Source organism: Rhinoraja longicauda, chromosome 2 (genome assembly GCF_053455715.1).
Source record: "Rhinoraja longicauda isolate Sanriku21f chromosome 2, sRhiLon1.1, whole genome shotgun sequence".
In the NCBI taxonomy this organism is placed as follows: Eukaryota; Metazoa; Chordata; class Chondrichthyes; order Rajiformes; family Arhynchobatidae; genus Rhinoraja; species Rhinoraja longicauda.
In genome coordinates this window covers 32,907,598-32,932,770 of record NC_135954.1, presented here as the reverse complement: position 1 = coordinate 32,932,770, position 25,173 = coordinate 32,907,598, and the positions used below count along the sequence as shown (strand labels likewise).

Here is a 25,173-nt window from a genome sequence, read left to right as displayed (position 1 = left end):
TGTTGATGGAATCCCCTGCCTTGTTTTTTCCCGCTATGAGCGCGTCCGCTTTCGCTGCATATGCTTCGGGGTCCTTAAAAGAACAATCCGTAAGCAGCAATCGGACATCCTCGGGGAGTTTTTCGCGGAATGCCTGCTCAAACATCGGGCAATCCGTATGCTCACCGGCTAGCACCATCATTTCGGCCATGAGGACGGAAGGCAGTTTGTCTCCAAGCTCCGGTAGGTGCAGAAGTTTTGCCGCACCACCATGCTTTTTTAACCCGAAGGTCCGCAGTAATACCTTCTTCATGGTTTCATACTTGTCTTCCGCAGGTGAATTTATTATGAACCGCATCACGCGCTTGGTTGTGTCCGGCGATAGCGCGCTGACGAGGTAGAAGTACTTCGTGGAATCATCCGACACCTTCTTTATATGGAATTGGGCCTCGGCGTGGATAAACCAAGCTTGCGGTGCGTACGTCCAAAATAACGGAAGATGAACGTCCGCCGCGCTTGACTCCGGTGTGCCCTGCTCAGTCATCGTCAACCAGGCGTCGGGTTTTTCTCAGTCGGTGATCGTCCAGATCACGTCGGGGGTCACCAATATGGCGAGTCCGAGACTTGTAGTTGTAGATGAAGTTTATTGCAACCGCAATACACGAATACAGAATCAAAACAACAAGTCGCAGGACAACCAATATAAACTTACTGTCTTCCTTGAAGACTCAAACGAACTAACTCAATCGGGCGCCAAACGCACCCATGACATCGCTGACCAATCAGCGATGTCCTTCCCTGGACCAATCCCCATGGTCGCGTTCCCACGTGACCTCGCTGGCCAATCCGAGGGTTCGACGACCTAGACCATTCTCCATGGTCGCTACAATATCTAATTTGTTGCTTGTTTAAACTGAAAGATATTAGTAAACATTTTTTCCAGAAGATGTTCACATTAAAATGGCATTCTGTTGCACTTCCAGCAGCACTATTCAAAGCATTGCTGAGCTGGAAACTTACATGATGAATACAGAATGAATGAGAACATTCAAAGACCCTGGACATTATTGGGGTAAATTTCAATATACAACACCTATGAAGTTTAGGGTAACAGCTACTGTGGATAATATGGCAGAGTGAAACATCCAGGCTTGGAAACCACCCAAATCTCAACTAAATGGTCACGTGAATGAACATACCCCAAACCTTCTGAAATAGCAACTCTGTTTTTTGACAAGAAGGCCTGAGGCATTGCTTTGCTGGGACTATAAAGTCTATTCCATTGTTTAGACAAAGTACAGAGATCCTTACTTTGCATCCAACTAGTATTGCTGATCAAGCAATCTTCAGACTGGAGGGGTTTCCATTAAGAAACTCCCTCATCATGACAGTTAGAATGTTAATAAACAAACCTAAACCTTTGTTGCAAAGCTACAAAGTGCAGACAATTTTGTGCATTGTAATGCAGATTTTTACTGAAAATTATATGTCCAGAATAATCAGTTTCCAACTTTACTAAAAATTAATTCCAGCCTCAAATCCCCATCAAATAGGTTTAACTTTAATCCTTATCATCAGTGACCTACATTTTTTGCACTGCTAGGAGTTACGGTTCACTAAAAACTCACATGATACTCACAATGTTTAAAAATCACTGGCACAAATAGTAAGACTGAGAAAAAGAGTCCCTAAAAAATCTTTCGACAAATACTCTATTTAGGGTTATCTATTGTAAGGTTATAATCTGTAGAATTTAATGAAATAGTTGATAATGCTCTCTCTGATATTCTAGCCATAGCAGTTAATAAAAAAAGTATTAATTTCATTCAAAATAGCAGGAAATGTAAAAATAATTAAAAAAAACTCAGGAAGCTCCCACATCTCAGGAAAGTTTGGAAACCGTGAATGTTATTTCAGTATCAACACCTGCAAACACAGACTTATCCGTTGATTCTCATGAACAATGTAAACTGAGAGTAACTAGTCTAGGATGTTTTATCATTGCTTAAGAGTACTCGGTGGCTGTGAGGGCCTGGCACCATTCATATCATATCATCATATCATATATCATATCATATATATACAGCCGGAAACAGGCCTTTTCGGCCCTCCAAGTCCGTGCCGCCTCTTTCAACTGTATTTACTGTGCTTTACTCCATCAACCAAAATAGATAAGTGGGAAGCCAAAACCTTAACTGCAAAAACAGAACTGGATATTTCGTCAGGAACTTCATTCGAAGCCCTCACAACCATCTCATATCAAATGTCGCCAGCCCAATGAAAAATTAAGAGCTTTTATAGAAAAAGCAAATAAATTTGGTGATATTTAAAACTTAGTAATTCCAGATAGGGTAACACAATGATCAAAGCTGTGGAGCATGGGACTATGTGGTGAATATCGTTGCCATGGAAACCTTATTTCAACTTCATTTCTTCATGACGCAGGAAAGAGCTGATTTTAACCAGACGAGGAAATGACTATCAACTCAGAAACTACTGAAATTACATATTTCTTTCCACTTGGTCAACCCTGCAAGCCCCTCACAGCAAGTCTGCAATAATGTCTGCTCCTGGCTGGTTGCTAGGAGATCAAATAACAAACAGAATCACCATGGAATAAAAAGACCAATATGTTTCAAAGTACTTGCAACTCTGTACCAAAGCAATATGCCCACCAAGAAAGTAAAGATTAATTGTTTCAACAAGTACCAAAGAGTTGACTTTTGAGAGTAGATTTTTGCTGTATCCAAGTGAACTAAGTGATATGTGGAGCTGTGGGATCACATACTTGAGTCCTGCATTGAATAACAGTTGATTTTATTGGAGCAAGACCACTTTTATGTGGAAATACTAAAAACAAATCATGAAGATTGACTTTCGCTGCAAATGTTTATACATTTGAATTCTAATCTGTCACGTCAGCCGAGTTGCTTATTTTGCTGTTCCACCTATATTACGGGCAAATACACAAAGAGGTCGACGCCTTCCGGAGGTGACGCGGCTGCTGGTGGGAGAAGCCAAGGCCGGAGCCTCGCCACCCGGGCCACGCAAGCCGGCGGTGGATCTTCGTGTCCTGAACCACGTGGGTCGGAACCCGGACCTTGCGGGACGGAACATCGTGGTCGGAGGTGGAGCCTCGTGGGTGGGTCGGAGTTCGCGGCTGAGGCCTGGCTTGCTGCCGCCATGTAGGCGTCCGGAGAGGACTCAGCAGCGTTAGTGGAGAAGTCGGTGCGGCGGTCGATGATGGCGCCGACTGATGGACACGTGGAAGTGAGGACGCCACTGCTGAGGGAAAGAACAAAGGAGGACCCGGCGCGGGGGAACCACCGTGACGGAGGGGGGGGGGGGGGTAGAACATAGGGGGAATTGGCGCGGGGGGTGGATTTGTAACTTTGTAAGTGCATTTTATGGGTGACTATTGCATACCTTGGCAAGGTACACAAGCAAAGAATTTCACTGTGACTTGTCACATGTGACAATAAAGTATTCAATCAATCACAAATGCATTTGGTTTTGAATTCCATTCCCCCACTCCTCCCGCAGCTGTCCGCTCCACGTTTATATTTGTGTTATCTTGAAACAGTCCAATCATCTCCATACTTGTAATCATACAAATTAATTGTAATATTGGATAAAGAGTGTACTGTAACTTTCTGATACTCCCAAATGCAGCAGTTTTGCTGAGATGCTATATTCTAAATCTGCAACCTAATTATAGGCCTTTTTTTTATCTGAATGCTGAGTTCTCCCTACACTGGTCAAATGGATATATCATTGATATTTTGCAGACACTGTCTAAAGTCACGCTTTATTACTTCCTGGAGACGACTGGGTGTGGCAGCCCAGAAAGTGCTGTGGACTTGCAAATCGCCGGGTGTGGGAGCGCGTGATTGTCCAATGATTCATTGTGCCCACATCAGATGCAGCATTGTGATTTCCAGAGGTTTTCAAGCCATAAAGCACAGTAAACACATTCAAATGAGGACAAAATTCAAGTTGGCGTATTTTGCATTGCAATTCAATCCTCAATTTAAATTTTCAGATAGAAAATAATTTTAAACCTCATTTACGGAGAGATCTTGATAAAGAACAGTTGATTCTGGTGGTGCACAAAAAAATAGCTTCTCTTTTAACACACTCAATTCCCCTGACACACCATTATTTGACGTAATAATCTTTAGCTTTAATGATCTTTTTCATCGATAAATCCTGTTAAATATGTGCATCAAAAGTCTTTCCACATAAATCCCAATAAATCTCAATAAGTGCTGTGGGATGTGTTCATTTTTTTAATAGCATTTATCCCCTGGTTGTGAAATTTACACTTAGGAACCTCTGGATCCTAGAGAATATCGGGTTTTCTCCGTTCCCATGCTTCCCTGCCTCATCTTAAATATTGAGGCTTTAATCTTCAGAGCTCCATTTGTGGCATTTATGAGTTTGGAGACAGAATCGGAAACATCCTTGTAGATAATCAGCCATGATTATATTAATTGGCAAAGCGGGCTTAAATGGCCAAATAGCCAACTTTGCTCTCCCTATTTTCCTTCAAAATACAATCGTTATTTTTTTCAACCACTTGGTGGCATAGATGAGCAAGAAGAGATTTTCCATGCATTCACTATAATTGAAAACATATCTGAGAGAGCTAACATCAGATTACCACAAAATCTCCAGGGAAATGACTGGGCCGTTTCTCATGTGGAGGAGAACTGATGCCCTCTAATGAGTAGTCTGCAAGTTATTTCCCGGCTGTTTCATAAACATATGTCATAAACATATGTCACTACTACTGAGCTCGGCACTTCATTCAGTTTTGACCCACCCAATAAGTTACTTAGCTCTGTACATTTAAAATCTGCACATTCCTTTCTGTACAATTCTCGGGTAGAAATAGGAAATATTTAAACCTCTGCTAAAAAGAGGTTTATAAAATTGACGGAGAATTCCAGTAGGAAAATTCAATCCATTTTGAAAAGGATTGGAGCGTGACTCAGACTTAGCCATTTTGTAGCAAAAGTAGGAACATATAATTGGAAAATGATAACATTAAATAGGAGTTTAGCAACTGTGACAGCCAAATTAACTTTAATGAATTTGATGTCGGAAAATCTGGGAGAAACTACAAAATCGCCTTGAAGCAGTGAAGCAGGGTGCCTCAGAGAAGAAAGGAAACACCTGGCATTGAGACCAGAAAGAAAATGTATGCAAATGCTCCAGCATTGTTGTAATCTTACCATTCTGCAACCACAGCATCTGGAATCCATTCCCTGAAAAACACGACTCCGAATGAAATGCCACATGCAGACTGCTACCAGAGGTTGTTCCTGATGGTGGCAAAGTATTCCTGCAGTAAGTGCCAATAAGATGAGACTGGGCACTGGGTCCATCGTACAGCTAAGTCAAGAAGGAAAGGGGAGATTAAAAAGAGTTTTAAATCGACAATAGAGGAAATTGTAAACAGTATCAAATCATGTTGCAGATAAGGCATGCAGTAAGAATTAACCTTTTCCCGTTCGTCATGTTTCTCTCTCAAAACACAAAGCAATAAGTTTAAATTATCTTTTAGTCCTTTTATAAATTCTGGGCATCACTGACGAGACCAGCATCTGTTTCACGTCTACTGACTGCTTTACTTAAGGGCGTCTCCCACTTTAGGCGATTTTAAGGCGACTGCCGGTGACTAGGCTGTCGCCGACAGTTCGCCGGGTGTCATTGGCATGATCGTGAGGAGTCTTCCAAGAATCGTAGTGGATCTCAGCGCGTCGCTGAGAAATCATCCGGTTTGAAATTTCTCGGCGACAGCTGGCTTGTCGCCAGGCATCGTTGCTTATTGCGGGCGCTGTCGCATGCTGTCCCCAGGTTTGATAGGTTCTCTTAGATGCATTTAGACGCACATAATATTAAAATAAGTAAAGTCATTTCAAAATACCATAAAATGCTTGTGTTTAATCAATTAATTTACCATCAGGACATTTGACAGGTAGATTGGAGGCGACAGTTTGACGGTCAGGTAAGCGTGGGAATTTTCACGATGTTTATGGCCATCAGCCATTACATTTAAAGTGGGCTCCAAACCCAGATATGCAACCCAGAAACCAGATATGCATCTCCCTTATATTTTCAAAGAATGCCCACAGTTTTCACAAAAATCCACTTAATCACTTTTAAAATTAAAGTTTTTAATACAGCTATTTGTAAACTGGAAGTAAATCCAGTTTATGCCTTGTTACAGTGATGCTTGGTTTTTAAATAACCCATACAAGATGTTATAGTTCAAAACTCTCAAGTACTTACCGACCTGTCAGTGATTTTAACGAAAATTAGGACGCCGGAGAAGCATTGGCAGCTTGGGAATTTTGCGACGTTTCCAAAGACGCTGCAATCTCGACCTGACTCGGCATTGCCGAGGTCATTGTCGTCGGGTAAAAGAAAAGTTCGGCGATCTGCTACGACTTTGACAGTCGCCGGCAGTCGTGTTTAAATCGCCTAGTGTGGGACAGGCCCTTAAGTCACTTCAAAGAGAGTTTGAGAGTTAACCTACTGAGGTGGGTGTCGAGACACGTGCATGCCAGACTAGTTAGGGATGGCAGATTTCCATCCTCGAAGATGAAACAGATAAATGTTTACAACAATCCAGTAGCTTTTGCATTCATAGGAATATTTGCTATTCTTTCCAAATGTGAGATTTTAACTGATGTCACAGCTGCCATGTGTGATTTGAACTTAGATTTTTGCAGTTAGTTCAGGCTTCTGTCTTTACAGTCTAGTTATATAACCACTGTGACATCATTCCCACTGCACGACAAACAAGATTACAATATAATTAATACAATTGAAGTAAACTTTTGTAAAATCTCTGCTCTTTATGGAAGCAAATAGCAACGTTACAACTTCCTTTAAGAAAATGTTACGTTTCAAGCTGATGTGGAGACTATTGTTTAAGATGTAAATGAGTAATTCCTCAATCCTGTGCTCTAAGTGAGAAGCCAGATGCACATGTGGTCTTGGTTTCAGACAGTGCCGAAAGATTCCAACTCCATTCCAACTCCATGCTCTGTCTAAACGTGTTCCCTTCTGTGAGAGCCATTTGATTCTTATGTACCTACTAAGACGCTTTGGCAATATCAATTATACGAAGAAAAGTGTAAGAACAATTTCACCGAAGGAAGCACAGCAGTGATCCAGGTTAATCACAACTGAGAAGCCAAACTGTGGATTTGGAATTGAGCAGTGTTTACCCAGAGGCCAGTTAAATCAGGAATTATGTGCCAGTTTAATGTAACACTATATTACAAACAGTAGAATTGTTGAGGTACATACAGGATCTTTCCTCATAGCTAATACTGTAGTGGAAAGGCTTTAATGTAACATTATTAATTATTTCAAAAGAGACAAATTACAACGTTAATGAAAAATCCCCAGGAGTCTGTTATTTTGTTAGTGAAAAATGAAGGTAGCTTTTAATAAAAAGTAATTTGGCAGGATTTCTCTTTGCCTTTAGACATATAATCATCTCTCTGCCTACTCCCACACATTCATTAGTTTTGCAGCTGGCTGTTTATCCCCAGAGAAATCAACATCTATGAAAAATGAAACACATAATTTGTTTGCAGATCCTTAAAAGGGAAATCTTCTTAGCTGGTATACACAGGAACTGTATGTTCTATGAATAACATCAGACTAAATAGTAATCCAGATTGGCAGGTTTTTCCCCCTTTAATATGGTTTTAGGAACTCCTAGGCTTTCCTCTGAAGTGGAACAATGCTAATTTGGGGGCAAAGACAATTCTTGCCTCCTACCTCTATTTTCCAGATAACCTTGAAATGTGGTGTGTCTTTAAATTCACACTGGGTTGAGAATCCTTCAAGGTCACTAAAGTAAGTTGCAGATCTGCACTCGAGCACTGTGTTACATGTTTTAATCACTTTACAATTACTACACGGCATCTCTCAAGACTTTTGACCTATACTTCATTGGAAGCAAGCATGTTCCAATCTTTAGAGCCATAAAGTCAGGAAACAGGCCCTTCGGCCTAACTTGCCCATGCCAACCGACAAGTCATTTTTCTCACACAACACAGAAGACTGTTCAGACAATTGAATCTATGGCAGCTCTTGAAGCATTCTCATCCTATCCCCTCATGTATATGCCTCCAACCCAATTATTTTCAAATGCTCATGCCCTCACCCCCTCCCTCCCCCAAATATTCTGCTCTGCATCTATAATGGAGGCAACTTTCAGAAACCAGTTAACTTACATTCACAAATCTTTGGGATTTCCCTGCTCTTTGTTCTACCTGCTAGATCTTCCCGTGTACAATATCGCAACTAGTTTCCCCAGGACTGGACTCTCAATCTATTGCTACATTGCTGCCAGTGTGCATTCTCAGTGCAGTCCTTAGAGGATTGATTCAATTATCTGCTCAGATTTTTCTTTTCATAAAGATGTGTATCCACATTAAAAATTAAATAATCTATTTAAATAATCAACCATTCCTTCTCTCCTGAGATGCTGCCTGACCTGCTGAGTTACTCCAGCATTTTGTGAATAAATACCTTCAATTTGTACCAGCATCTGCAGTTATTTTCTTAATCTAAAAAGTTGGTCAGTATGCACAGTGGGCCAAATGGCCTGTTTCCATGGTATTTCTATGGATTTATTATTATCACATGCCGAGATACAGTGAAAACTTAGGTTTCTGTTCTTTCCGTACATGAATAAGTGCAAAAAAGAAAATAATGACAATTTAGTTATAGCTGCAGAGAAAATGCAATTAAAAAGGTGCAAGGTCCACAATGAGGTAGATTGGATGATTGGGAGTTCATCCCTGGCATCAGGAAAAGATTAGGAAAAGGGGAAGTGCAACGAGATCTGTGTATCCTTGTACATCAGTCACTGAAAGTAAGCATGCAAGTGCAGCAGGCAGTGAAGAAAGCTAATGGCATGTTGGCCTTCATAACGAGAGGATTTGGGCATAGGAGCAAAGAGGTCTTTCTGCAATTGTACAGGGCCTTGGTGAGACCACACCTGGAGTATTGTGTGCAGTTCTGGTCTCCTAATTTGAGGAAGGACATTCTTGCTATTGAGGGAGTGCAGCGTAGGTACACGAGGTTAATTCCCGGGATGGCAGGACTATCATATGATGAAAGAATGTAGCGACTGGGCTTGTAATTACTGGAATTTAGAAGGATGAGAGGGGATCTTATAGAAACATATCAGTCTAATAACAACGGGGAAGAAGCTACTCCAGAATCTGGTGATACATGCTTTCAAGCTTTTGTATCTGAGAGGAGTGGGAATGACTGGGGTGTAAGTGGTCCTTGACTATGTCGGCTGCTTTACTGAGGGAAGATATGTATAGATGGGGGCAATAATCACTTATTTGAAACAATAAATGCTCCTTGAGGAATGGTTCAGTCATATGATTATAGGGCCATATCCAGCATAAGCTATGATTTAACAACATTTCATCACGATTATGTTGGGAAGAAAAGTTAAATTAAATCAAGGTGTTAAAGACAATAAATTAAACCAAATAGTTCATGGATCTCATCTTACAACACTTTCAAAGGATTTTGTAACTTTATTCCAGTAATAAAATGGCCTTTAAACCTAATTCTTACCTTAAGCCAAGCCAAATGACAACTGTTAAAGTCCAGATTAAAGGCACTAAAGGTGTAGTTGATTGTGTTCCCAGCTGTTGCCTGTATAGTCCAGTTGCAGTCTTGTTTAGGTGGATACGGTTGAGGAAAGTTTGTACTTTCCAAAACTCCATTGCTATGATTTGCAATGATTCCTCCCTGGCAAACTGCAAAGGAAATAACTTGAAACAAACATTTGTAGAACAAATCCAATTCACAGGTAAACACAGGCAAAAGAGCATCAGACTGAATGCCCCATTGAGATAACAAAGTTTTCACCAGTGCTAATGAAGAGACATGTTGGTAAACTCTCTTCCATGTTGACACCAATTTGTCTCATGTACTGAAATGAATTAAGACACAAACAGACTTGTGACAGAACTAAAACAGTTGATCATTTATTGAATACTGTAACACTGAATTCTTATGTCTGAGATCAACATTATGTCAGAGTCATAGCAGTGATAAAAGCCCATTCCTAGAGATAACCGAGACAACAACATACATCTTTTCCTCTGTTTCTCCTCTGGAGACGACAGAACAACACTCTCTACTGACCCTTCAAACACCACAGGCTCATTCCTCACAATCCACTCACAATCCCCTCACAAATATAATCCGGAAATTTTTATGCTGAGAAAAATGGCTCAAACGGTATACAGGTGAACACAAATGACTAGGAATAGATAGAACATTGTTGACTTATGAATAACAAAGGATAAAATTGGGCCACTTCACAATAATTTCACTGCAGTTTACTTACTGTGTCTATATTTAGCAAGAAATCCTCCTGTGGCTACTGAACTGTCAGTTTGAAGTTCTATGTACATGTTGTTTTTGGAAGACAGAATTGATGCTGGCATTTGATTGCCACACAATTTGAACAAAATCTGAGAATTTATATTGATTCCATTATAAACCTAGAAGAGAAAAACAAAGTACTCAAATTTATTACCATTATTAGCCATAGCAAAGAATATTGAAATTATAGATTATAGACAATAGACAATAGGTGCAGGAGTAGGCTATTCGGCCCTTCGTGCCAGCACCACCATTCAATGTGATCATGGCTGATCATTCTCAATCAGAATGATTTCTGATCCTGCCTTCTCCCCATACCCCCTGACTCCTTAAGAGCTCTATCTAGCTCTCTCTTGAATGCATTCAGAGAATTGGCCTCCACTGCCTTCTGAGGCAGAGAATTCCACAGATTTACAACTCTCTGACTGAAAAAGATTTTCTTCATCTCCGTTCTAAATGGCCTACCCCTTATTCTTAAACCGTGGCCCCTGGTTCTGGACTCCCCCAAAATTGGGAACACGTTTCTTGCCTCTAACGTGTCCAACCTCTTAATAATCTTATATGTTTCGATAAGATCCCCTCTCATTCCAGTGTATACAAGCCTAGCCGCTCCAGTCTTTCAACATATGACAGTCCCGCCATTCCGGGAACTAACCTAGTAAACCTATGCTGCACGCCCTCAATAGCATGAATATCCTTCCTCAAATCTGGAGACCAAAACTGCACACAGTACTCCAGGTGCGGTCTCACTAGGGCCCTATACAACTGCAGAAGGACCTCTTTGCTCCTATACTCAACTCCTCTTGTTATGAAGGCCAACATTCCATTAACTTTCTTCACTGCCTGCTGTACCTGCATGCTTCCTTTCAGTGACTGATGCACTAGGACACCCAGATCTCATTGTATGTCCCCTTTTCCTAACTTGACACCATTCAGATAATAATCTGCCTTCTTATTCTTACCACCAAAGTGGATAGCCTCATACCTTAAACTGCATTATACCTATACACCTATACATAAACCTATACACATTAAACTGCATCTGCCATGCATCTGCCCATTCACACAACCTGTCCAAGTCACCCTGCAACCTCATAGCATCTTCCTCACAGTTTACACTGCCACCCAGCTTTGTATCATCTGCAAATTTGCTAATGGTACTTTTAATCCCTTCATCCAAGTCATTAATGTATATTGTAAATAGCTGCAGTCCCAGCACCGAGCCTTGCAGTACCCCACTAGTCACAGCCTGCCATTCTGAAAGGGACCCATTTATATGACTTTGTTCTGATGTTGTTGTTGTTAACTTAGATTTTATCTTCCAATGTAAAACCAGAGTGTGCAAATATCTTGAGATTTATCCTGAGTGTTATGAAAAATATCATATGAATACAGTGGTATTGGTTATATTGTTAGCCACACTAAGTCAACATATTCCCAAAAATTGAAGTGATGAAATAGCTGATACAATTTCTCATTCATTTCTTTCTAATCAGTATTGATTGATAGTAGATAACAAATATAAAACAACAACTACATTGCAGGAAGCTGATTAAATGGATGAAAGATTCAAGAATTATCATTGCACAAAATAATGCATTAAAATTATTCATGTAATACAGTTCCAATCTTTTTTCGCAATAGCTACTTCGAACAATATCCATAATCGGAAAAGATACCCCATTTAATCATATTCCATCAGAGACATAGAAATGTGATTTATTAAGTAAAACACAAAGTGCTGGAGGAACTCAGTAGGTCTGGAAGGAATAGACAGATGACATTTTGGATTGGGACCCTTCTTGAGACTGATTAGGGTAGGGGCGAGAAAGCTGGAAAAGAGAGGTGGGGTGGGACAAAGCCTGGCAAGTAATAGGTAGACACAAAATGCTGGAGTAACTCAGCGGGTCAGGCAGCATCTCGGGAGAGAAGGAATGGGTGATGTTTCAGGTCGAGACTCTTCTTCAGAATGGTGTCAGGGGAGGGGGCGGGACAAAGATAGAATGTAATAGGTGGATACAGATACCCCCTCTCACCTGTATCTCTTGCCAGTTTTGTCCCAACCTCACCTCTCTTTTCCAGCTTGCTCTCCCATAGAAAATAGGTGCAGGAGGAGGCCATTTGGCCCTTCAAGCCAGCACCGCCATTCATTGTGATCATGGCTGATCATCCACAATCAGTAACCTGTGCCTGCCTTCTCCCCATATCCCTTGATTCCACTAGCCCCTAGAGCTCCATCTAACTCTCTTTTAAATTCATCCAGTGAATTGGCCTCCACTGCCTTCACACGTGGAAATTTGACTGTAATTAATTGAAAACAATTATTGGATACAGTTTCCGCTGTAAAAGCAACAGAAGATTAAACACAATAATCCCAGGAAATGGCCTCATCAATCTTCTGGGTCACCCCTTCAAAACATGAAACTAAATTGGCAAGACGTGATCTCCAATGTACAATGCCCTGCTGGCTATCCCAAATCAGTCCTTGTCCATGCATGTATATACCGTCTCTCAGAATCCCCCCCAATAACTTCCCCACCACAGATGTAAGGCTCAGCAATCGGTCATTCCCAAGCATTTCCTTGTAGCCTTTCTTAAATGGAGGCATAGCATTAGCCAGACTCCCGTCTTTCTGCACTTGACCTGCGGTTATCGAAAATACAAAATCTCTACTAGTGGTCCTGCAATTTTTTGCTTGCTTCCAATATTGGATTAGATAGGGCAGTCGGTTTCTTTCATCTCCACTTTGTTGTCTCTGCTACTCTGACACTGTGCAACCGCAACAAACCTCTCACTTCTTTCAGTCAGCAATTCTCTCAAAATCTTGTCCTTTCAACTTACCTCCGTACCAATAAACTTCAGTCTGAAGAAAGGACCTGTCTTGTAACGTCACCTGTCTATGTTCTGCATGCATGCTGCTTGACCCGCTGAGTTACACCAACACTTTATGTCTGTTTTTGTAAACCGGTATCTGCAGTTCCTATGTTTCTATGAGTAGGGTAGAGCAAGCTAGAAAAGAGAGGTGAGTTTGGAACAAAACTGGCAAGAGATACAGGTGAGAGGGGGTAACTGTATCCACCTATCACATTCTATCTTTGTCCGTCCCCCCCCCCCCCCTCCCCTGATATCAGTCTGAAGAAGGGTCTCGGCCCGAATCATCACCCATTCCCTCTCTCCCAAGATTCTGCCTGATCCGCTGAGTTACTCCAGCATTTTGTCTCTACCTTCCACCTATTACTTGCCAGGCTTTGTCCTCCAATCAGTCTGAAGAAGGACTTTGTCCCAAAATGTCATTTGTCCATTCCCTCCAAGTATGCTGTTTGACTCACTGGGTTCCTCCAGCACTATGTTTTGTTCAAGATTCCAGCATCTGCAGTTTCTTGTGTCTCCAGGTGATGTATTAATTTGTGTGTTGTAATGCTTTTATCATTTACTTTGGACTGCAATGTGATATAATGTAATGCAAAAAGCGTACAATGCAGAACAGAATTGTAGAGAAACTCCAAAACGTATTCAACACCTCAAACTTGACATTCAGAAAGCTGGTTTAATTGGAAATGAACAACAAAAAAATATTGTGCACCTTTTTGCTTAATTGGGAATTAAAGTTCCTTGAAATAATAGAGTAATGATTATCATAGTAGTTCCATGTAAAAGTTCAGGTAAAATACACATACAGTTAAGTGATCAGTAATACATCCAGTGCTGGAATCCAAATGGAAGTGTTCAAATTGTAGTTCAATCACACTGCCTGCATTGGTTTGAATCAGCCAGGAGCAGGCTGCATTGTTTGAATATGGCATTGGATAGTTGGGAGAGGTAAAACTACCAGTTGCTGATGTGAGAGTTCCACCACAGCCTGAAAGAAATGGGCAGATTTCATTCCATTCATTATGTTTATCAACACTGCGCAATGGACACAAGAAACTACGACACAGATTCACATCATTACATCACCACAAATGTCCTTCATCTAGGTGTCAGAATTTAAAGTCGAGGCAGAAATGAGCAGATAAGATAGCATCCTTGGAATATCAGAAACTAATGAATAATTCAAGTCTTGTTTTGCAAACCTGAAACATTAACTAAACTTCTTACAACATAAAACAGGGAGTGTGGCTGGGGAAGGTTTGTAATTTGACATCAGCAAGAAAGTCAAAATGGGTGGTATTAAATTTGTCATTGGGCCCCTATTCACTTTTTCAATTGGATCAAGAGTATGTGTGTATGTGTATGTATGTGTGTGTGTGTGCGCGCGTGTGTGTGTGCACGTGTGTGTGCGTGTGCGCGTGTATATATATACTATGTAAACATAGTACACTGTAAACAATATGATAAACGAGAAAGGAAAAACAAGTTCAGTGTGTATATATATGCATACTCACAAGTACACACACATATATATATGTATATATATATATATACACACGTGTGTGTGTGTGTGTGTGTGTGTGCGTGTATGTGTGTGTGTGTGTGTGTGTGTGTGTGTGTGTGTGTGTGTGTACTTTTGAGTATGTGTATATATACACACTGAACTTTTTTTTTTCTCTCTCGTTTATCATATTGTTTACAGTGTATTATGTTTACATATTCTGTTGTGCTGCAGCAAGTAAGAATTTCAATGTTCTATCTGGGACATATGACAATGAAACATGCTTGACTCTCTTGAGTAACATGCATTCTTAGACAGGTCGTTGGAAAGTTAGCAGCAGATGGGACTGGAACAGAAGTATCTTCAGAACTGCAATCTTATGTCTGATAGGCTGTCAAATTATCTCTCTATTATGCTCTATGCACACATTCAAATCTGTATTTATTTATCAATGATCCAAAGTTTTTTTCAGAAATTTGCTTGCAAATATTCGTGTCAATGTTGAATCAATTCAATATCAATGTTTGAATGATAGAAGTCAATTTAAATGTGGGTGTGGAAACCGGAGCACCTGGAGAACACCCATGCGTCACAGATAGAGCTTGCACACAGGCACCTGTAGTCAGGATTGAACCCAGGTCTCTGGCACTGTAAGTTAGCATCTCTACCACTGTATAATATAATATATTTATAGTAATACCGGTTTACCTGTAGAAGTACCATTCCAGTGAGCCCTAAATGCATGGTATTCAAAAATATTATCCGATTTAAATTTAATCCATAGACTGTTACTATGGGACCTGATGAGTGGTGGGGGTTTTCCACTGCAGTACTGACCAACCAGAGGAGATGTTTCATATTCACCATTCCTGAAATATAAAACATTCGTTTGAACTTTAGAAGTTTGGTAATACTAACTTCACACAAGAAATAAATAACTTGGGCAGTGATCACCTTGATTTATGTATGGTATCAAAAGTACTTCAAAGAAATACTCATGAAATCTAACCATTTTTCCTGCAGAGGGTGATGATTCTCTGGAATTCTCTATCCTGGAGAGTAGTGGTAGGTAAGTACTGAAAGAGGAGGTAAATAGTGTAATGCCTGGATAGAGTGCATGTGGAGCGGATGTTTCCACCAGTGGGAGAGTCTAGAACCAGATGTAACAACCCTGAGAATAATTCTAATGTACCTTTTAAAGATGAGGTGGAATTTCTTTAGTCAGAAAGTGGTGAATCTGTAACATTCATTACCACAGACAGCTGTGCAGGCCAAGTCAATGGGTATTTTTAAGGGGGAGATTGACAGATTCTTGATTAGTCAGGATGTCAAGTGTTATGAGGAAAAGGCAGGAGAATGGGGTTGATGGGGAAAAGATAGATCAACCATGGATTGAATGGCAGAGTAGATTCGATGGGCTGAATGGCCTAATTCTGCTTCTGTGACTTATGAACAGATGATTTTTTGAAAGATTAAAGAATTGATGGCTGTGGGGAGCTGATACAGAACAGCAGTTGAGTTGTGAAGAGATCATGTTGAATGGTGGATAGACAGAAAAAGCTGGAGTAACTCAGCGGGACAGGCAGCATCTCTGGAGAAAAGGAATGGTGGGACTGGCTTGAGGGGCCAGAAGACCTAGTCCTGCTCCTATTTTCTTGTGTTTCTGTGTCTTTAGCAAAGCAATGTCTGACGTACATGTTGGTGGAGAGCATAAACATATTAAATTGTCAACAATAGTTTTTCAGGTTAATTATTCTTATTGTAAGGGAATTACCCATTAGAAAAAATAAAGCGATTATGTTATATTTAACTGAAGAAAAGTGAGGAAAATGGTGGCTGGATTTACATTTTAAAACGTGTGGAAATTTGACTGGAATTAATTGAAAAAAATTTGGATGCAGTTTCTGCTGCAAAAACATCAGAAAATTAAACACAATAATCCCAGGAAATGGCCTCATCAATCTTCTAGGTCACCCCTTCAAAACATTAAATCAAATTGGCAAGACGTGATCTCCAATGTACAATGCCCTGCTGGCTATCCCAAATTATTCCTTGTCCATACATATATATACTGTCTCTCAAGTCAAGTCAAGTCAAGGCAAGTCAATTTTATTTGTATAGCACATTTAAAAACAACCCACGTTGACCAAAGTGCTGTACATCTGATTAGGTTCCAATGGGAAAAAAATGAAACATACAGTAGCACGCAAACAGTTCACAGCGCCTCCTCAATGAGCCTCAAACGCTAGGGAGTAGAAATAGGTTTTGAGCCTGGACTTAAAGGAGTCGATGGAGGGGGCAGTTCTGATGGGGAGAGGGATGCTGTTCCACAGTCTAGGAGCTGCAACCGCAAAAGAGCGGTCACCCCTGAGCTTAAGCCTAGACCACGGGATAGTGAATAGCCCCAAGTCGGCCGACCTGAGGGACCTGGAGTTAGAGAGGGGGGTTAGAAGATTTTTGATGTAGGGGGGGGAGTGTCCATTTAGGGCTTTATACGTGAATAGGAGGAGCTTGAAGTTGATTCTGTACCATACAGGGAGCCAGTGGAGAGAGGCCAGAATCGGGGTGATGTGGTCCCTTTTACGGGTACCCGTCAGGAGTCTCGCTGCGGCGTTTTGGACCAGTTGCAGGCGGGACAGGGAAGATTGGCTGATCCCAGTGTATAGGGAGTTGCAGTAGTCTGGGCGGGAGGAAATGAAAGCGTGAATGATTTTTTCTGTGTCGTCGAATTGGAGGTAAGGTTTGGTTTAGCTATGGTTCGAAGTTGGAAGAAGCTGGCTTTTACCACAGCGTTGACTTGCTTATCAAATTTTAATGCAGAGTCAAATATCATGCCGAGGTTTTTGACATGCGGTTTGACTAGGCAGGATAGACTTCCAAGACTGCCTGTTATCAATTTGATGGAGTCGGGGGGGCCGAATAGGATGACCTCAGACTTGCTCTCATTTAATTAGAGGAAGTTCTGTGCCATCCAACATTTTATGTCCTCAAGGCAGTGTAAGAGGCTGTTTAAATTTGACTGGTTGTTGGGTTTCAGGGGGAGGTAAAGCTGAGTGTCATCGGCATAGCAGTGGAAAGAAATGCCGTGCCTTTGAATGATTTGGCCAAGGGGGAGCATGTATAGAGAGAAGAGAATGGGGCCTAGGATGGAGCCTTGTGGAACTCCGCAGGAGAGGCTAGCTGGAGCAGAGGAATAACTGCCTATGTTGATGGCGAAACTCCTATCTTTGAGGTACGAAGCGAACCAGCTCAGGGCAGTGCCATCAATGCCAACCGCGTACCGGAGACGGTCAATAAGGATGGTGTGGTCCACTGTATCGAACGCTGCGCTGAGGTCGAGAAGGAGCAGGATTGCACAGTCGCCGGTGTCGATGGCGAGAAGCAGGTCGTTGTGTACCTTCAACAAGGCAGACTCTGTGCTGTGGTGGGCTCTGAAACCTGACTGGAAACTTTCCAGGATGGTGTTTTGGTGCAGGTAGGGCACTAATTGGTTTAGAATTGCCTTTTCAAGGACTTTTGACAGGAATGGCAGTTTGGAAATGGGTCTGTAGTTGCTAGGCAAGGTGGGGTCTAGGTTAGATTTTTTCAGTAGGGGCTGGACCACCGCGTGCTTGAAACTGGTTGGAACAGTGCCAGTGGCCAGAGAACTGTTGATAATAGAGAGGATGCTGGGACCGGCTATTGCAATGACATCCTTCAGAAGGGCAGTGGGGGCAGGATCAAGGGGGCAGGTTGCAGGTTTCATAGCGGAGACAAGCTTTGCAAGGGAGGATAGAGTGACGGGTTGGAAGCAGTCCAATTTAGATGAACAGACTAGTGAGACAGCTAGGTCACGGGTGGGAGGGGAAATGTTCATTCTAATGTTCTCAACTTTGTTGGTGAAAAATTTAGCGAATTTTTCGCACTTAGCAGGGGACCCAACTAAGCTGGTACTGGGAACCAGTTATCTCAGAATCCCCTCCGATAACTTCCCCACCACAGATGTAAGGCTCACCAATCGGTCATTCCCAGGCATTTCCTTGTAGCCTTTCTAGCATTAGCCAGACTCCCGTCTTTCTGCACTTCACCTGCGGTTATCGAAAATACAAAATCTCTACCAGTGGGCCTGCAATTTTTTCCTTGCTTCCAATATTAGGTTAGATAGGGCAGTCGGTTTCTTTCATCTCCACTTTGTTGTCTCTGCTACTCTGACACTGTGTAACCGCAACAAACCTCTCACTTCTTTCTGTCAGCAATTCTCTCAAAATCGTATCCTTTCAACGTACCTTCATACCAGTCCTCCAGTCTGAAGAAAGGGACCATCTTGTAATGTCACCTGTCTATGTCCTGCAGGCATGCTGCTTGACCCGCTGAGTTACTCCAGCACTTTGTGTCTGTTTTTGTAAATCGGTATCTGCAGTTCCTTGTTTCTACTTTCTAAACCTCCCTTCATGCTTGCTGACAATTTTCATTCCTGCCACACCGTTGAAGCCCATGACCCATAATATTCTGAATCTCAGATCTAGGCCAGTCAGTAGTTTTTGCACTTGCACTAACTCCACTGGTCCAGATTAGGGAGATTGCAAACAATGGACTTTTTCCTCTGAAACCTGTGATGCTCGAAAGCTGAATATTCTATTCTGCACTTTAACATTTTTTATTTTTGCTCTACCTGTTATACCGGCTTGATTGTATACAAGTATAGTATTACCTGATTACATCGGCTAGCATACAAACAAAAGCTTTTCGCTGTATGTTGGTACAGCTGACAATAGTAAATCAATACCAATAAAGATAAAATTGATGATATCTATTTTCAAATTTCTACCCTGTAGTTGCTTAGCTCTGCCACAACCTTGCAATGCTAAAGAAGAGGAATGCAGAGCTATCATGGAGGGAGTTGAAGATTGCCAGAAGCAGGCTACATGGCACTTCCTTGCTTTTGGGAATTGCACTCCTACAATCTCTGTTCCCACAAGATTAAAGGAAGGAAAACATGAATTTTTTGTTCAGTCTTTAAGGACGACCTATGAGTTGAGAAATGTGTGTCTGGTAAAGGGAAGTTAATGTATTAGCATGATGAGCACTTGATAGTTAATGTGTTTGTATTCACTACTGAACTATTTAGAGATTGTAGCTCAAAGTTTTATATTGGTCAATTTAATTCACCCCAAATATTATTACAAGACAAATGAACTTCCAGAAACAATATGCTGCATGCTCTATTGGTTAATGTACATAAATCCAATGCATCTTTTGAGAATTAATAATATGGAAATATAGTTAGTGGCAAGAATTGCTGAATTACCTAATTTCAACACAGGCAGAAGTACAGGCTTGATATCCGTCTACTTTAAAGTCAGTAAAGTTGAGCAGAATTTGCTTGTTCTCTTCCACATTAATTATGTAGATACATTCTTGGTAAATGGAATAGCCATTTGGATAGTTTGGAGATGTAAATATGCCAGTGGGTTCAAAGAATTCCTCCTTGCATACTGTAAATAAGGAAAACAAACTTTTACTATAATGTAACATTTTCATATGATTTTATGTGGCTGCAAGGAGACAGTGATTTGTCTAAAGTTATGGTCTTGCGACATTTAAATTAACTGCATAACATTAAGAAATATTGTGCAGCTAATTTAAATACTGCCTGCACAACATTCAGCATTCTCATTACGACACAAAAACATCCCATAACAGTGCTGAAGACATTATCTAGTACAAGCAGTACCTCTAGCTTGTAACTATTCCATATTGTTGAAACATCTGCATTTACATGACAAAGTGGAAAATTGCCCAGATCCATTTGAATTATTAGCACATTGACGGAAGGATTTGGTGACTGCTATCAAGAAGTATAAACACACCAATAACTACTCACAGACATTGAATGTGTTATGATCATAGAACACAGAACATAGAATATGGAATATAGTACAGCACAGGAACAGGACCTTCAACTCACTTAGTTTGTGCCAACCATGATGCCAACCAAACCAACCCCACCTGCCTACTCATGTTCGGTGCCCCTGCATTCTCTGTCAGTTTATGTGCCTGATCAGATGCCTCTTAAAAGTTGCAGTCGTATCGGACCAAATTCTGGATTTATCCCAATCTTTGGGCATACCACTGATATTTGCTTCCCTAAAAAGTTAAATGCTACCTAAGGCAAAGAACTCACTTAGTTTGATTGGCATCCTGACCACATTTTAAATGATCATTGTCAATACCACCATACCACAGTGCATGATCATCCTCAAAATATATTGCAGTAACTCGCTATGACATCTTCAAAACCCACGACTTCCACCACTGAGAAAGAAGGACACAAGAGGTTTATAGGAATGCTACCACACCCAGGTTCCCTTCCAAGGCAAACACTCTTTTAAAAAAAAGTAACAGTGATTTGTCTAAAGTTATGAGTAGTCCAATCATATATTAAACTACTATAATCTATCTATCTATAATAATATTACTAAAACTCTGATCTTATATATATATAAGTGGGAGGGGGGTAGTGGGGTGAGGGGTAGGGGTGGGGAGAGGAGGGTGGAGTGGGGTGGGGGGAGGGAGTGGGGGGAGAGTGGGGAAGGGGAGGGGGCAGTGGAGGGGGAGAGGAGTGTGGGGGAAAGGGGAGGGGGAATGGGGGTGGGGGAAAGGGGTTGGGGGAAAGGGAGTGAGGGGAGGGGACAGGTGGTGAGGGGATGGGAGGGTGGAAGTGGGGGGAGTAGAGGAGGGGAGGGTGGGGGGGAGTGGGGGTGGAGGGGAGGGTGCTAGACCAATGCAGGAGAGGCTTTAGGTCCACAGCACGCTCTGGCTGCAGCGCTGGCAGCACGGGGCCGAGGTGTGTGGCACCCTCTGCCCTTCTCTGTCCCCCATCGCCCGCCTACGGCCCCTGGAGACACTCCCCGCCCGGCAACAGACTTCGTCAGTAGGAGAGGGTTGCCGCGCCCACAGGATCGTCAGTTGGAGGAGGGTTGCCCCAGGAGAGGCTCGCAGGTGAGATTTGTGCCCAACGGGTCCACTTGGTCTAGTGATCTAAAATTTATGTATATATTGAATATGTTCACAAATTTAAAAGTTGTGATGAAACATTGTAAACTGCAGTGAAGGACACACCACTGTACTTTTCTGAATGTTGCTAGCAATTTTTTTTGTGGAGGTTTTCAACGGAGCACTGAATTGTTTATGCACCTCACAACAGTTTTCTTGCTGAGGCTATATCCTCCATGATTTCTTTTTTGTCCTGAGTAGACGGAGATGACGATCTTTTTCTGAATAATTATTCCCTGGGCTATAGTTTCCAACAAATACCATTGCTAAGTAAACCTTCAGGGCAGTGAGAAAAAATTATGTTTGAAGTCACCCACAGATTATGCAGAACAGAATCCAAAATGAAAATACTGTTTGAATTCAATAAACGTAGCGTTCATGCAATTGGTACTTTCATCCTTTGAAACACCTCGAGGACTGCTGCTGGAAATTGAGCAACAAAGATTCAGCAGAAGGCAACTTCTCAATCCTGCAATAAAAGAATCACAATCCTATAGCAGTTAAACGGCTTGATGCCAGTAGTGTGGAATTTGGAGTACATACAAGGCTAAAGACAATCTGCTGGTTTTCCTCAATGCCAACTAATGAGAGAGTATGGGCTGGATCTCGAACAATGTGAGGAAGTACAGGAAGGAGGTAAAGAGTTAAGTAGCATGGTCACTCACATCCCACTTCACTCTGAAGAAGGGTCCCGCCCAAAATGTTTCCTATCCATGTTCTCCAGGGATGCGCCCGCTGAGTTACCCCAGCATTTTGAGTCTTTCCTTGGTAAACCAACATCTGTACTTCCTTGTTTTTACAATACTGATACCAGATACCAGGATTCTTCTTGCGAATTTGCCTACTATTGACAATGAGGTCTGGAATTAAAATTGGCCAGGCTTCTCTTCACCATCATCCCCATCACATCGCAAGAACCGGCTCCACTCTAAGTTAAGATTGTTCTCATTATTACAAAAGTTGCCAGGCATTTAAGGACGGATGGAAATAAATTTAAAGCAGTTAGAAACAGAAACATAGAAAATGTGCAAGAATAGGCCATTCGGCCTTTTGAGCCAGCACCGCCATTCAATAAGATCATGGCTGATCATCCAAAATCAGTACCCTGTTCCTGCTTTCTCCCCATATCCCTTGATTTTGTTAGCCTAAGAGCTATATCTAAATCTCTCTTGAAAACATCCAGTGAACTGGCCTCCACTGCCTTCTGCGGCAAAGAATTCCACAGATTCACAATTCTCTGGGTGAAAAGGTTTATCCTCATCTCAGTCCTAAATGGCCTGCCCCTTATACTTAAACTGTGACCCCAGGTTCCAGACTACCCCAGCATCGAGAAAGTATTTCCTGCATCTAGCCTGTCCAATCCCTTTAAAATGTTATACGTTTCTATAAGGTCCCCTCTCATCCTTCTAAATTTCAGTGAATATAAGCCCAGTCGATCCATTCTTTCATCATATGTCAGTCCCGCCTACTCCTGCACCTATTTTTCTATGTTTCTATGCCCACTCTCCCAACCGATCCAAGTCCTTCTGCAGAGTCCCTGCTTTCTCTACACTACCTGCCCCTGCACTTATTTTTGTATTTTCGCAAACTTGGCCACAAAGCCTTTATTCCCATCATCCAAATCATCTTTCAGTGTGGATCAATTTTTCATATTTTTCTTCCACTTATTTCTGACAACAATTATCTTATTTCTGAAATATGCCTTTCAAAACTGCTTTTGAATAGATTTATTTAACTGTTTTTTTATTAAACTAAGAACAACTTTAAAGGAGCAAATTTAAATCAGGTTACTTTCTTTGAGAGCATATTAATTGGCGTACCGTGAAAAATGATCATATGATAGTGGAAATCTGTATGTATGTATTGGTTGTTTCATATCATATAACTCTGCACTTAGTTGGAAGTAATAGAGAAAACTTTATTCATGCATTTATTTCTGCAGGCAATGGAAAATCAAATCAATCCAGATGGTGGGCACAAATTGTGCGATTTTATCCTCTGGCCTTCATTACACAATGGAATGTCGGCCAACAGAGTACAAAGCGTGCTTGTGGAGCTCTGGAACCATAAAATCATATTCCGCATAGCATGCCAGAACTTTTCCTGTCGTTTACTGTAAAACCTCGGAAAACCTGAAGCTTTATGAGTCACTGCAAAAGCCTCTAACTTGGAAGTTGTCCACTTCATTAAAAATGTTAACAGTTTCACTCAAGACTTTTACTCGCTCTGCTCTCTTCTTGCATTTGGAACAACATGTCTATTGTTCCTTGTTTTCATCCTTGCCACACCCTCGAATGGTATGTTCTCTACATTAGCAAAATATGTTTGTGTTCATGTCATCACTTTATTTTAGGCAGCTGGGGCTAATGCTCACTAAGAAAAATGACATTGATGGGACAGTACCTACTTCAACTAGAAAAGATAATTTAGATAAGTAAAGCCAGAGCTACTGGTTTTCTTGGGAGTAGAGCCACAAACTGTTCAGTTAATCCGTGCAGAAGCAGTTCCCCGAGCACCGTACACTTTATGCTCAGTTCATTTCATTGCTGACAGCTGCTTTGGAATAAATCAGAGAGTGACTTTGATTTCATGTTTTTGATACAAAATCATAAAGCTGGCATATTAGTTATGCCAACGAAATAGTTATTCCAACGCAAATCAGAAACTATGATCAATGCTTCCTTTGTTGCAGAAGACACCAGTTCAACCCTGACAGACTCATTGTCTTCCAGTTAGTCATGATATATTTTCAGGGAGTACTCCACTTCAATTGTATGGGACTATTGCATATTCCAAATATATATTTTATATTTCATTTTGATTCACATCCTCTTGGCTTGCAATTAAAACCAAATTCTTTAGGAACAATAGAGAGAGATGGCTGTTATAAAAACAATCTTTGAAAATAAGGGAATTTAATGAATCTTCTACGATGGAAAATTTATTTTAATATTGCAAAATATGTAGATTTGTCTCCGTTGATTAAATTATTAATAATGCTCAATTTTCCATGGGAAGAGACTTGAGGTTTGTCAGTATATTTGAAAAAATATCATCAGAATGGCTTCCGTAAAGCTTTACAAATGAGAATAAGGCTATCAAAAGCAAAATTGAGAGTTATGGTCTCCACCTTGTGGCTCACCCTTCCAGTCTAGTTCTGATGATTAATGCATGAAACACAGTTTGTGCAAATCTTAATAATAGCTCGAAAAACAATTTTGTCAGTTTCCTCCCAAGGGAACTACATAAAATGCAATTCTAAGTATACTCCATATAGGGCTCCAAAACCGTGGAATGCCACCCAACTGGCAATTCTATGTTCTTTCAAAGCAATTCGATAG

At 41.2% G+C, this 25,173-nt stretch overlaps 1 protein-coding gene across 1 annotated transcript in view; it reads right to left on the bottom strand.

Annotated features, from left to right (window-relative positions):
- cubn (cubilin (intrinsic factor-cobalamin receptor)) overlaps window positions 1–25,173 on the bottom strand; it is a 197,683-nt gene that overhangs the window by 123,857 nt on the left and 48,653 nt on the right. The window contains exons 21-27 of the mRNA XM_078422245.1: window positions 22,224–22,301; window positions 20,085–20,271; window positions 15,506–15,666; window positions 12,965–13,068; window positions 10,388–10,544; window positions 9,607–9,791; window positions 5,217–5,376 (exon numbers count right to left, since the gene is read on the bottom strand). Coding sequence (XP_078278371.1) covers window positions 5,217–5,376; window positions 9,607–9,791; window positions 10,388–10,544; window positions 12,965–13,068; window positions 15,506–15,666; window positions 20,085–20,271; window positions 22,224–22,301 — 1,032 coding nt within the window. The remainder of the gene's footprint in view (window positions 1–5,216; window positions 5,377–9,606; window positions 9,792–10,387; window positions 10,545–12,964; window positions 13,069–15,505; window positions 15,667–20,084; window positions 20,272–22,223; window positions 22,302–25,173) is intronic.